The following is a 15,881-nucleotide window of genomic DNA, read 5'->3' as shown; positions in this document are numbered from 1 at the left end:
AAAACTGATTGATTGGCTGATGATGACTTATGCAGATTCTGTCAGTACATTTTGTGTCAATATAACAGCCCGGAAGATGTACGGTTCTTTGCATTTGGACAAAAAATCCACCGACAAAAAGCTACATGAAAGGTTCAGGTTCAGTCTCAAAAGTTATTACACCTTTTAAAAGAGGAAGAGAGATAGATCTGCGAGAGGACACCTGGAGATAGAGAAAGTAATCTAGAGTTAGACGACTACAATCTATCTTAAACGGTCGCAGTGAATAAGTCAAAAGCCACGTCATTGAATCTATTTATCTACTGTGTATTTATGTACTTTTGGACATAAATGGGTCTAACGTGGCTTTAGGTTTAAGAATCTCAACAGCAATAAGAGAAGATACTTTTTTAATCTATGTTTACAATTGATGGTTGGCTATTTGAAAGAACGATCGCTCAAGCAAACACCTTCTAAATACTTTCAAACCTTTTGGTCAAAATACAAGAACAGCGATCTTGCTCCTAGAGGAATAACAAATCCAGGATTATCTTATATCTGTTGTTAACATAAAAATAGTAAAATTAAGTCCAAGTCGGGTTCTGAGGCTTTATATCGGTTTTTTGAGCCTTGTTTTCTTTTACAATGTTACAATGGGTAGGATGCTAACCTGACCCATCAACTACTCAACTGAGCTACTCAATCCACCCTGTCTTCACGTCCTGTCTTCATTGCCACCAGGTAGAGTTCCAAAGAGCAAATGTATGACAATATCTAAATACCCACTACTAAGTAAAATCGAAATTGATGGTAAAATAGTCAAGCAGGAAGCAAAGTTTAGATATCTGGGAATAGATACAACTAGTTAAGGAGATGTTGAAGAAGTACGACAACAAACTTAAAAGCAAGTAAACCGGCGGGATCACTTAATTGCATAATCTGAAAGAACAAACACCTAAGACAAGACACAAAACCAAGAATCTATAAAACAGCAATTAGACCTATATTGACATGCACGGCGGAAACAAGACCTGACACATCTAAAACGAGACGACTACTAGAAACAACAGAGATGAAAATATTCCGACGAATATCAGGACAAAATCTGTTGGATAGGGAGAGAAGCGAAAACATAAGAAGAGCATGCAATGCAGAAGACATAAATGGATGGGTGATAAAACGGAAACAGAAGTGGAACGAACACATTAGTAGAATGGCAGAGGAGAGCAAAAGAGGAGAACAAAACCTTATAAGCACAACAGTCCTCTATTTCATCAAATTCATCCCTTCGTTAAGATCTAAAACTAAAATTTCGAAATGGCAGAGGGTTAAATCAAAATTGATTTTTCCAATTTTTATCTCAAAATATCGAACAACTTCTTAATTTGGAAGTCGAAGTGCGAATATAGATTTGTTGAATACACGCTCGAAGCTTATGAATATTTATGATCAAAAGAACGACGTGAAAACAACACAAGCGCAACCACCTGGTCTATCGATTACTCTGTTAGGCGTATCAACTATGTTGTCAGTACAAATAATAATTACAAAACACTTGTATATGTATTAAAAGTAAACACGAAACGCATATTACTATTATTATTATTATTATTCCGTATCAAGACGTAATTTTAGATGTACTACACCTAATTATTTTCTATTTTATAGTCATTACTTAGAGTACAACAATGTAGAAACACAAAAGGTGACAATATAGTCAATGTTTATTTTGATTATTTTCATTGTTTTCAGTATAAAATTTATAATTGAAATAGCGACTTTTAGATATACTAGAAATTTGACTTATTGTGACTTCCAAGGCATTAGACAGCGATTCTCAACCTGTGGGGCGCGCCCCCCTAGGGGGGCGCGCTTTTAGTAGTGGGGGGCGTGAGCATATAAAAAAATACACCAGCATCATTAACTAAATTATTAAAATCAAGCAAAACAAAATTCTGACAAAATAAAAAATAAAATACACATGCCCACTGAATAGGAGTTATAATCATAAAGAGCACTCAATAATAAACAGTAAGATTTTACTGTTTTTTGTCAAAATTATTGAATGAGGGGGGGCGCGGTGAAAATAATTATGGAAGATTGGGTCGCAAAGGGTAAAAGGTTGAGAAACGCTGCATTAGAACATTACTATAAAACATAATCCTCGAAATTATAATCAATTACAAATAATTTAAAAATCATAGCCGAATACGTTCAGTAACATTACTATAATAGTCCTATCATACACTCAGGTGCAAAAAAATCGATCCACTTAAAAATTTGGTCATTTTTGATGTCTCGAATTTCTAAAAATGTTGTCCGATTTAAGTGATTCTTTACCATGTTGTATTTACCAATAATATTGTTGCTAGACAGGTAAACTGTCATTGTATACCGAGTTTATGAATCAAACTGTGTTTTTTTTTCTCAAAGTTCGAATCACCCTGTGGACTATTCTAGCATTTGTAAAATAATCAAATTAAAACCCAACTATAGCCTCACGTTTTCTTAACATTCTATTTTTCGATTCATTCGCTTATGTTGGATGATAAAAGAGTTAGGTACTTTAACAACTGGCCATGTTCGTCATCAGTACAGGATGTTTCTAAATAAGTGCGACAAACTTTAAGACGTGATTTTACATGTGAAAATAATGACAGTTTGCTTTATAATCATATATGTCCGCAAACGCTTCGTTTCCGAGATACGGGATGTTCAATTTTTTTACAAACTAACGATTTATTTATTGCTTTAAAACCAGTTGAGATATGCAAATCAAATTTGGAGGGTTTTTAGACGTAGTTATTGCACATTTTTTGACATACAATTAAGAATTTTATATTCACCATTGGCGTGTATACGGGTAATATCATCGGTCTAATACCCGTTGGCGCGCCAATGGTGAATATTAAATTCTTAATTGTATGTCAAAAAATATGCACTCTTCTTCTTCTTTGAGTGCCTCTCCTATCGGAGATTGGATATTATTAGAGCGATTCTAATTTTATTTACTGCTGTTTTGAACAATTCGTTAGAGGTACAGCCAAACCACTCTCTCAAATTTCTCATCCAGGACATTCTTCTACGGCCTGGATTTCTTCGTCCTTGGATTTTTCCTTGCACTAACTACGTCTTAAAACCCATCTCAATGCATATCTCAAGTGGTTTTAAAGCAATAAATAAATCGTCAGTTTGTAAAAAAAATTGAACATCTAATAATAAAACACTGAAAACGTTTGTTTTCTATACTTCCACAGAATTTATTATAACTAAGTGACTACAGCTGTTTCGGCAGAGTGCCTTTCTCAAGTGATATAGTTTACAATGTGTTTGCCTTTTTAAGTCTTCAACTGAAGAGGTTCAGGAGTGGGGAGCTGTTTGTCTCGAGTTGGTCATTCAGAATTATATCTGTATTTTTCAGTTTATTAATTTCCATAGATTCTAAAAAAGATAGCTTAAGGCCTTTATTTTGAATATGCAGAATTTGAAACTCTTCAATGAAAGAATGATTATGGTCTAGAAGGTGAACTGCGTATGTAGAAGTGTCTGTTTTTCTATTGTTGAATGCCCTTTTGTGTTCTGCTATCAGTTTGTCAAAAGTTCTGCCAGTTTGACCGATGTACGTTTTCGGACAGTCACCACACGTTAGTTTGTACAAACCACTCTGTAGTTACTTTCTCTTTCGGCTTTTATTGTTCTTAATATATTTGCTTAAGTTGTTGTTAGTTCTGAAAGCTGGTGTTATTCCTTTCTTTTTTATGTATCTGGCTATTTTTGTTGTTATCTTGCCAGTATATGTGAGAGAGCAGAAGGTACTGGGTTCTTTCTGTGGTGGTGGATACACTAATTTCAGGGCTTTCTTATGGAGTTTTTGGTTTAAAATTTTGTTAACTGTTTGTTCGTTATAGCCGTTGTTTACTGCTATTTGTTTAATGATGTTTAGTTCTATCTCGAAGTTATTTTTTGTCATGGGAATTTCTGTCAGTCTATGTATCATGCTACGGTAGGCTGCTAATTTGTGTTGTGTAGGATGGGATGATGAATTGTGTATAGTTGTGTCAGTATGGGTAGGTTTATGATATACGGAGAACTCATGTTTGTTGTGTAGTCTGGAAATCGTTACATCCAGAAAGTTTATGGAGTTATTCTGTTCTGTTTCTATTGTAAACTCAATATTATTATGAAGTGAATTAATATATGATAGAAATTGGTCAAGTTGTCTGTTAGTTTCTGTAAAGCATACTACTATATCATCCACGTATCTCCACCAATATAAGAACTGTTTAAATAAGGGATGTTTAGAAATTGTTGTTTCAAGTTGGTTCATTGTATATCTGATAGCAATGGGCTTAGAGGATTACCCATAATAAGTCCTGCACTATTGTTTGTGTATATTTGATTATTGAATTCAAAATAGTCTTGATTTATGCAAATTTCAAGAAGGTGTAAAATTTCAGATGCAATGATCGGATTTGTACTATTATGGACTAAAAGATTCTTAACTAAAACAAAAGTTTCTGTAGGAGGAACACTAGGAAAACGATTTTTTACGTCAAATGAAATTAGTCTGGAGTGGTTGGGCAATTGAAAATGTTGTATTTTATTAACTAGTTCTAGTGTATTTTTTACGGTGAATTTATGTGAAAATTTAGTGTATTCTGTAATAATATCTGACAGTTGTTTTTTAAGTTTATATGACGGAGCTGTATAAAAAGAAACTACAGGTAATATTGGGTGGTCAAGTTTGTGTAGTTTAATAAAAGAGTATAATTTAGGAGGTTGTGGGTTCATAACCCACAACCTCCTAAATTATACTATATACCACTATATGAATACCTGCAATACCTTTTGCCAGCCACTTTAAACAGAAGTTTGGAAATAACATCTTGAGTGCCTCTTCATTTCTGAAGGTTTTCAACAATTCTGAAAACTAATCTTGTTAACAATTAATATCTCATACCTGGACATCCAATTCCTTTAATTTTTCTCTCCATCAAGAACCACACAAGCTCACAATGTCTTCCCCGGTACATAAATGTCCTATTTCATGGTCATGGCTATGACACATTTACATAAAAAACCACAATGCTTAACAAATTAAAAGCATTCGAATTGTGGTATCTTATTCGGAAGATGTTCTTAAAATAATGAATTCAGAATATTTGCTCATATACTTCCATGGAGGAGTATCACAGAGCCGCAAGCCCCTATTCCTTGGCGTAATGCTCTTCCATAGGCCGATCAAATACCAGCCTAATCCCGTTCTTGACATACTCTAGCAATATAAAGTCACAGGTTTACAGGCAACATACGCTTTTACAAAAAACTTAAGATCTAGAACATTTAGGATTTCCATCAATAACTTTATATCTTCTTTACATAGTTAGTAAACATAGGAATCCAAAGAAAAATATGTTCATTAATATAAAAACATAATATTCATTATTATAAATAATACATTTAGACCAGGAAGGATCTGTTTTCAGGTGGATGTGAGAGGTGGCATTAGGATTTTTGCGGATAAAGTTAGGTCATAACTTCGTTAATAATAATTGACTTATGCTCCTTCTCAAATATGCCCGCGACATTAATAGAAAAAATAAAATATTTAAAATTTTTAAAAAATTTCGTTTCTTTTCTACTTTCTTTGTTTATAACTTTAAAACAATTCAATTTGGAACAGAGTTGTTTAGGAATAAAACAAAGATAATTAAATTTTCTCTCAGCTACGATTGGTTAAAAATGTCATAATTTATCACCCTTGCTGCAAAATAGCAATAAATATAAAATAAGGGGACAAAACAAGCCTGTCTTTATTCAATGTTTTTCCATAACTTAGGTTACACTTGGAACCTTCCTAATTCGCTTAGAAAATTTTTGTAATGTGCTAAAACCGTCCACCAAATTTCATTAAAATTGACTTACTAGATTTTGCATAATAATTTGGCAATCTAAACTTTTTTTAAAAAATTAAAATTTTTTAAAATCTTGCACAACAAAAACTAGAACATACAAAGGTTTGTCAATTTTTTTTAACTTATAAAGAAGCACTCCACCTATCTAATGCACTTTACAGAATTGAAATGGGATTATTTAAGCAGCATCAGCAATGTTTTAAAGTTATAAACAATTTTTTGGCTTATAAATAAATTAGTGCTGTGGCCAGGAGGGGGTGCTACGGGCTCCTTTATTTAGATGGACTTACCCAAGTTTTCTTTATGTATTTTGACCCGTAGAACACGAATTTTTTGGGTAACAGTTGATCCGGATATCGATAAGATTGTTATAAACGAAGAACTTGAGAAATTACATAACATCGATTTTTCGCAAAATAAAACGTTCTTACAAGTTTTTTCGTAGGATGCATAGTTTTCGAGATAAACGCGATGGAAGTTTCAAAAAATCTAAAAATTGCAATTTTTGAACGCGAATAACTTTTGATTAAAAAATAAAATAGCAATTCTGCTAACAGCATTTGAAAGTTTAAGTCAAATTATACCGGTTTTAATTATTTGCATTGCTAAAAATGAATTTTTTTATTATTAAACAAAGCTATTTTTTTATAAGCCAAAAAATTGTTTATAATTTTAAAACATTGCTGAGGCCCCTTAAATAAGCCGATTTTAATTCTGTAAAGTGTATTAGATAGGCAGAGCACCTATTTATATGAAAAAAAATTAGCCAACTTCTAAATGGTCTACTTTTTGTTCAGAAAGATTTTAAAAAATTTGAACTTTTTTAAAACCATTTAGATTGCAAATTTATTATGCAAAATCTATTAGGTCGATTTTAATGAAATTTGGTAGACCATTTAAGTAAGTTATAAGAATTTTCTAAGCGAGTTACTAATGTTCTAAGTGCCACCAAAGTGGTTAAGAAACATTGAATAACAACAGGCGTATTTTGCCCCCTTATTTTGTATTTATTGCTATATTGCAGATAAGGTAATACCTTAAGACATTTTGGACCAGTCGTATATTATACAAAATTCAATTACAGTCGAACCCGCTTATTGGAATAGCCGTCGTGCCAAGAAAAAGTATTATTATAACAGAGATATTCTAATAACCGATGATATAAGCCTAGTAAAAATGTTTTGGGACCTCAAATTTCTATTCTTTAAACCGGGATATTCCTTTAACCGGTATTCTAATAAGCGGGTTCGACTGTATCTTTATTTTATTTTTCTACGACTTTGTTCCAAAATGAATCGTTTTAAAGTTATAAGCAAAGAAAGCAGAAAAAAATCGATGTTTTTCGAAATTTTTAAATATTTCAATTTTTTATTAATGTTCCGGGCATATTTGAGAAGGAGCATAAGTCCGTTATTATTACTGAAGCTGTCACCTAACTTTATCTGCAAAAATCCGAATGCCACCTCTCACATCCAAAAATAGACGTTTTTTTAAAGATTACTCCTGGTCTAATTAGTATTGGAGTGCGAAAGAAACCAATACACTGAAAATTTACTGATCCATCCACTCCAAGCTAGACTATGGATGTTTGATGTACCTGTATGTCTTTAACTATAACAATAAATCTAAATAAGGCTGTGTCTAAACTGTTTTTTTGTGGCCTGTCTGAGTTAAATATTATATGAGATCACCCACAGTTGATTTTACTGACAATTAAATTTTATATATTGTGTTGAGATATTATGTGTTGCATATGTATTGTGTGAAATCAACAAATTCAGCTACATCTTAGGAAGAAAGTTTTTGATGCATGCATTATTACGATATTAACATATGGGGCACAAACATGGACAATCACAAAAAAGAATATGGATATACTCGAGAGTCACTCAACATGCGATGGAAAGAGCAATGCTAGGCATATCACTTAAGGAAAGGAAAACAAACACATGGATAAGACAGAAAACCAAAGTCACCGATGTGGTACAAAAATCATTAAAATTGAAATGGGAATACGCTGGGTCGCTAGGAGGAATCTAAAAAAAATGGCACAGAACAATTCTAACCTGGAGACCATACCAACACAAAAGACCAAGAGGCAGACCTCCTATGAGATGGACAGATGATCTGAAACGGACTGCCGGGCAAAATTGGCTACAAGTAGCGTACAATAAAAAAACAATGAAAAGGAAGACATATATGGTAAGATCAAAATGTTTTCTACAGTATCGACCGCGACTACATCAAAATGACAACCAACCAGCTCAATCAAAATCACTCGAGATGGATCTACGTAAATACAATATTGATGCACTGCAAAACGACTCAACATCATTTTTATATAAGCTGCGGCTTAGCCAAAAATTGTCGAACCTGACCTACTCCCCAGCCCAGAATGCCTATAACGAGATATTAAATAAAATCAATGAAGCAGCTTATGAAGCGCTCGGCACAGTGGAAAGAAACAAAAAGAATACTCCATTGTGGTGGACAGATGACATTGCTAATGCAGTAAATAACAAGAAACAAGCGTATCAAAAATGGCTGCAAACAAATGACCCAGATGATAGACGAACGTATGCAAGATCAAACAAAGAAGTAAAAAATCTAGTAACGAAAGCAAAAAATAATTCCTGGGAAAGTAAATGCGAAGAGCTCAACAAATATATAGGGTCAACAAGATCAAGAGAAGCATGGAAAACGATAAAAAATCTGAGAACAAACAGAAAAGAGACTACTAGAATAGATTTAATAGAAGAAAGATCTTGGATCGAATATTACTCGCAACTTTTGACTGAAACAAGACCGCAATTCACGAACATCAGTACAACAACATATGAAGTAGAATACCATGAAGACGATGAAATAACAGTACAGGAAGTCGAGAATGCAATACGAACTCTAAAAAATCGAAAGTCATGCGGACCACAAGGAATACCGAACGAATTACTAAAACACAGCCCACAAGTATTACGAGAATTACTTGCGTATATTTTCACCTTATTCTATAAAGGTCATGATTTACCACATGAGTGGACAAAAGCACATATTAACAATATATACAAAAAAGGAGATAGAAAAAATTGTTCAAACTACAGGGGGCTTAGTGTCATAAACTCACTCTCAAGACTCTATGGAAAAATAATAAAAAATAAAATTGAAAAAGAGATGACAGATGTAGAAGAACAAAATGGATTTCGTGCAGGCAGATCCTGTATGGACAGCATATTTTCTCTAAAGCAAGTTATTGAGAAAAGATTAGCCAACAACCTTTCCACCCATATAGTTTTTATTGATCTGACAAAGGCATACGATAGTGTACCACTTTCAATGCTCTGGATAGCAATGGAAAAACAAGGAATAAGCAAAAAATATATGCAAGCAGTACAACAGCTTTACAAAAATATGACGGTAAACATTAAAACTGGAAACAAATTAACGAGAGAAATTCCTATTAGTAAGGGCCTAAAGCAAGGATGCTGCATAGCACCTACACTCTTTAAAATATACTTAAATGAGGCACTCTCACTGTGGAGAAGAAAGTGCTGCAATATGGGCATCCCAATCGATGACGATAGATTGTACACAATACACTTCGCTGACGACCAAGCCATTCTAGCTGAAGACGAGAGTGATATAGACTATATGCTCAGAAAACTAGAAGAGGAGTACACTAAGTGGGGCCTTACAATTAATATACAAAAAACCGAGTACTTAGTTGTAGGAGAAACACCAGAACGCCTACAAATTGAAATGGGAACTATAAATCCAACAGAAGTCTTCAAATACTTAGGAGTCCAAATATCTTCAAAAGCAGGGAGTAACAACGAAATACATTCCAGGATTGGCCAAGCAAGATCAGCCACCAGACAGCTACACGGACTATTGTGGAGTAATAAAATAACAAAAGAAAATAAAAGAAGAATGTATAAAACAATAATAGAAAGTATTGGGTTGTACGGCGCTGAACTCTGGGAAATCAACCAAAGAAACCAGTCAAAAATCAAGGCGATGGAAATGAACTATTGGAGACGATGTTGCCGACTCACTTGACTTGATAGGGTGAGAAACGAAGATATTAGGAGACAAATGGAAATCGATCTAGATATAATAGACACAATCGAAGCCAAAAGACTTAACTGGTATGGACACCTTCAGAGAATGCCTGAAAATAGATGGCCGAAAAAAATAGAAAAATGGACTCCACCCACAAGAAGGAAACGAGGTAGACCAAGACGATCCTGGAGAGAAGATGTCGAAGATGCAATGACCGCCAGAGACTTAAAAACTGAAAATTGCTTCGACAGAAATCGCTGGAGATTAGGATGCGAGAAGCGGCGACAGCTGTAGAAGACTCTCTTATTATATATTTTAAGGAAGACTTAAAGAGGCTTGTGTTCAGATGTGGACGTGAATGACTACACGAAGAAGAAGAATATGTTTTTTCTGTTATTGAGACGTGTGTGCCCATTTTCTTATCCGCTATTGTTGATATATTGTTGTGGTTCACTGCTTTTTTATTTGTTTCTTCTATAATTTAGAACAACTTCTTTACTTTAGTTCAACATTTATTACAGTTTATACAATGACTTCTCTGTTTCAGCCTGTTGCATCAACAACTCAAATGACGTCCATTCCTCACTCAGAACGGCTCCAAAAATCTCCAGAGCGACCAAAAACCAGAGTAATATCAGTGAACCCAAGCACTCCGAACTTCAGATCTCCTACCAAAGCATACCCTCCAGTATTATGGGTGATAGGAGGACCAGGAAGCAACAAAGCAGCTTTGTGTGCAAGCGTGGCAAACGAGACTGGTTGGCAGCATGTTAGTCTGGGCAAGATCTTAAGGACTTTGGCTGATCAACCCGACGCAAAAAAGAATAAGGAAGTTGCTAAGTTAAGGGAATGCATTAGTAATGGTGAGCTGGTGCCACAAGAGTTTATTATGAGGCAAGTGGAGAAGGTAATGGCGGATAATATGGAGAAGGACGGATTGATTCTGGATGGTTATCCGAGGGATATGGCGCAAGTTGCGGAGTTTGAAGCTAGGGTAAGTACTCTAAGTACACACTTAATATTTTATATTTAATAAAAAACTAAACATACTTTGGTAAATATGTAATCAATTTTCTCATACTATGGGCCGGTTGTTCGAACGCTAATCAACATTGATCACTATCAAATACTTAATTACTGTCACAACTGTCAATGTCAACTTTGGTTGGGTTGCCGGAAATATAATTATTGATGACAATTATTAAATTAGTTAATCAATTATGTTAATAATTGTTATGTTAATTGACTAACTAATCTCATAATTATAATTAACTATGTTTTCAGCAACCCAACCAAAGTTGACATTGACAGTTGTGATAGTAATTAAATATTTGATAGTGATCAATGCTGATTAGCGTTCGAACAACCGGCCCTAAGTCAAACCAGAGTTGCGCGTAATTATCATCAAGTATCTATATTTGGTATATTGTTTGCTCGAATAATCACTGCCAGAATTGAGTACAAACTGGAGGCATGCCAACCGAGAGAGCAGACAGGTTTCCGCCCTGGGTATGGTACAAATGACCATCCGACTTGTCTGAAGGTCCTGATTGAAAAATCTGTGGAGTAAAAACGGCTGCTAGCTCTAGTATTTGTTGACTACAAAAAAGCTTTTGACACTATCGAAATGATAGCCATCTTAAGAGCTTTGAGAGATTGTAGAATCGACTACCGATATTCCAACATTATTCAACATATACAGGGTGGTTCATCTTATTCGCCTCGGTCTCTGTACGGAAAACCACTTGATATTTTAAAAAAGTTTCTTCACAAAAATATACACGGTCTTTAATACTATAATCTAAAAATAATATTAATTATACAGGGTGCTCCAAAAAAGAGTGGTATATCAAAGTTATATTTTTTCTTAAGGAATGCCCTATATCTGATGACATTATTGAATTGACCTTAAAAAATAAGCTATACTTTCATAAGTGTTTCCTATACCTAAATACAGGGTGTTTTGATTTATTTCGATTTTTATAAAAATGTAAGGTTTTAGAAAAAAATAAATATCTAAGAATCTAAGAAGCAGTAACAAATTCTTTCTTGGATCTTAATAACAGACTATTTAGCATACTTAAACAGATGTTTATTGCAACAAAATTTCTTAGAGGGTGGTCAAAATATGAGATTGTTCTATTAACAAATTCAAGCTGTAATAACTTACTTATTTTAAATGGAACACCCTGTATCTTACTAGTCTATCGCGTAGAAAATTTACTTAGCTTTCAATTTGTATTAGAGTTTCCTATACCTATCTTTTTACAGGGTGGTGAAAATATTAGATTGTTCTATTAACAAATTCAAGCTGTAATCTTCTTCTTCTTCTTATGCAATCCACTAATGGATGTTCGCGATCACGTTTGACCATTTTTCTCTATCCCTTGCAGTATGTATTAGGTCTCCTATGTTTTTTAGTCCTGTCCATTGTTTGACATTACGGAGCCATGACATTTTCTTCCTGCCCACTCCCCTTCTTCCTTCGATTTTTCCTTCAATTAAGGTTTGCAGAAACTGATATCTTTCATTTCTAATTATGTGTCCCAGGTATGCCGTTTTTCTCTGTTTAATTGTGCACATCAGTTGTCGTTCTGTACCAATTCTTCTCAGGATTTCTTCATTTGTTATTCTTGCGGTCCAGGGAACTTTAAGGATTCGTCGATAGATCCACATCTCAAATGCCTCTAGCTTATTCATTGTGTTTATTTTTAAAGTCCATCCTTCCATGCCATATAGGAGCACCGACCATATATAGCATTTTGTGAATCTTAATCTTAGGTTTAAGTCAAATTCAGAGTTCGTAAAGACGTTTCTGAATTTCATGAATGCACTTCTGGCTCTTTCTATCCGACATTTAATTTCCATATCCGACATCCAGTCTTCACATAGCCAGGTTCCCAGGTACTTAAACTTTCTTACGCGCTCTACATCTTGGTTGTTATATGCTAGTCTTGCATTTTGATGTTGACATAATTGACGGCTGATTATAAGGAACTTTGTCTTTTTTATGTTGATGCTAAGTCCCATGTTCTCGCTATGCTCTCCAATTTTATTAAGAAGGTTTTGGAGGTCTTCTATATTGTCTGCTATTAAGACCGAATCATCCGCATATCGTATATTATTGACCCAGGTACCATTCACTTTGATGCCGCTTTCGCATTCCTCAAGAGCTTCCTGGAAGATACTTTCTGAATATAGATTGAACAGTAGTGGGGAGAGAATGCATCCCTATCAATAATAGTGCAAGCTGTAATAACTTACTGATTTTAAAAGGAACACCCTGTATCTTACTAGTCTATCGCGTAGAAAATTTACTTAGCTTTCAATTCTTATTAGGGTTTCCTATACATTCCAGATGTTAGAATGGGAAAACAGAGGTTTAAATGTCGATGGCGAAAGGCTGAACCACCTACGATTTGCAGATGATATAGTTCTAATAACCGACGACTTAAAGGAAGCCTATGAAATTCTGTAAGAACTACAACGAGTTTCTCAAAAAGTAGGGTTGGAAATAAACTTTGGGAAAACTAAAATGATGACCAATTTAGTACCTAGCGGACCATTGAAACTGAGCACTGCCATATCGAAACAGTTGACAAATACATCTATCTGGGCCACGAAATACAAATAACTAGAGACAACCAAACGTGCGAATTATCTATAAGAATAGCTTTAGGACGAGCAGCGTATGGCAAACTAAGAGACGTGTTCAAGGAAAACATCCCAATAAAGCTAAAAAGAAAAGCATTTAACCAGTGCGTACTTCCGATGCTTACTTATGGAGCTGAAACACTGACATTGACTAAAGCATCAATAAGAAAATAACAAGTAGCACAACGAAAAATGTAAAGATCCACGCTTGGTATAACTTTGAGAGACAGAATACGAAATGATGAGTTACGGCGAAGAACTGGAGTGGAAGACATCATAAAACGCATTACGAAGTTGAAGTGGAAATGGTCAGGACACGTCCAAGAGAGAGAGAAAACAGATGAACAAAGAAGATTTTAGAGTGGCGGCCAAGGGCGGACAAACGAAGTAGTGGAAGACCACCTACCAGATGGACCGACGACATTAAAAGAATAGCGACAAACTGGATTGCAGCTGCGCAGGACAGAGAAGGGTGGAGACATCTTGAGGATGCCTATGTCCGACAGTTGACAAATTTGGCGAGTGATCGGCAGCAAATGGGTTAAAGAAGAAAAATATCAGCAGACAAGAATGTTCGAATAAAAAACGTGATAGAGCAAATCCAGAAAAAGGAGGGGAAAATATTTCAACATATGAAATAGTAGGAGACCCCAGGAATCGATAAAAGGTGGATAGATGCCATGAATATCCGACGTTCTTATAGGGCTCAATGAATGCAGCAAGAATAATAGGAAATTTGTTTTGTGTTTGTTTTTCAGTGCTTTATTCGTAACCAAATCTTTGTGGTCCATCTATTTAGTTACGATTTGTTTAGTTATTGCATACTTTCTGACGTACCTTTCTCTGTTAAGATTAAGACTAATCATTGGTTAAATTTATAGATATATGTTCTTGATCTTAATTATTTAGAAATCGGTTTCTACATTTCTTACTACAGGTGTACAATTATTCAATTATTCATAGAATCGATACAGCACAGCGAAACTAACGAAGTTATACTTTACTACCAATAATTAGCGGTTACAGACATCACACCAAAAAACTTCCAGCAAGTCTGTAATAATAAGCAACTTTAGCTTGAAATCGACATATTTCATTCTGACGTCATAATTGTAACTCTCAAGTTGTTTCTAGAAGTAAAACGGGTACAAAGCGGTTATTCATAATTTGTCGAATGTCAGTATAAAATATTCAGAACTGTTTCAAGGACATCGATGACAAACATTGGTCGAACGATAGGAAAATAATAAATAAGTATTTGTTTCGACTTGGAATAAATAGTATGTGGCTCGGTATACCAAATCGTAATACATAAAGTTGTTATTGTAGGGGAGCAAAGTATGCTAAATATGCAGTCACTCGAGCGTTATGGGGACCTATTGGGTTGTGAAGAGTAGGTCCTAAAACCAAAAAAAGTTAAGTAAAATTTTCCATTTTAGTGGGGACTTTCCATTTTTTTGGTTTTTTCCGATTATAGCGCCATCTATGTATAATTCGAAAAAATGTTTCGAATAAAAATTGCTTATTTTTATGAAAAGAATCCAAATCTGCAATAAAAAATGTGGGCTCCCATTTAAGATTTTAAAGTAACCCCCCACCTCACCTCCATGGGGGGGTCGTGTTTGGTACCATTCGATAGATTTTTTCAAAAATATTAAATAATTGTATTTTGCGGTTTTTCGATCTGATGTTTATTTTGCGAAATATCGCGGGATTTGTATTTAAAATATTAAATTTACCCCCCATCTCCGTGGGGGTCATGTTTGGTCTCTTTCAACAGATTTTTTAAAAATATCGAACACGTAGTTTTTAGTTTTTCGATCTGACGTTCATTTCGCGAAATATTTGTTTTTTTTTTGTGAAATTTTTGTCTCACCCATTTCCGTACACCTCGCTCAAATCGTCAGATTTTTTAAATATACACTATTTTGCATGTACTTAACTTACCCAAGAGGCAGCGCTGAAAAATCTATTTGAATTTACTAAAGCTAGATTTTTTACAGTTGATTACTGTGAGTGTGTAGAGAAACATACTGCGGTCGGTCAAGCGAAACGTAGAACAGGGGTTATTGAGAGGGTATCAAAGTTGCTTTCCTACGAAGGTAATTATTTCCATTTACTAAGGCTGAAAATCAGTACACACATTCTAAATTAAATATAAATAAAAGTTATTATAGTCGGTCAGCTGTATGACGGGACAGAGCCGGTCGGTCGGCCCCAATAATCAATTGAGGAAATGAAGCATTTTGGCTCGCAATTTTTTCACACAGCATGGAT

At 34.6% G+C, this 15,881-nt stretch overlaps 1 protein-coding gene across 1 annotated transcript in view; it reads left to right on the top strand.

Annotated features, from left to right (window-relative positions):
• Positions 1-15,881, top strand: part of LOC114324154 (uncharacterized) — a 129,973-nt gene that overhangs the window by 96,055 nt on the left and 18,037 nt on the right. The window contains exon 10 of the mRNA XM_050660782.1: positions 10,498-10,944. Coding sequence (XP_050516739.1) covers positions 10,498-10,944 — 447 coding nt within the window. The remainder of the gene's footprint in view (positions 1-10,497; positions 10,945-15,881) is intronic.

This window comes from Diabrotica virgifera, chromosome 1 (assembly GCF_917563875.1).
Source record: "Diabrotica virgifera virgifera chromosome 1, PGI_DIABVI_V3a".
In the NCBI taxonomy this organism is placed as follows: Eukaryota; Metazoa; Arthropoda; class Insecta; order Coleoptera; family Chrysomelidae; genus Diabrotica; species Diabrotica virgifera.
This window is presented reverse-complemented; position numbering and strand designations above follow the sequence as displayed.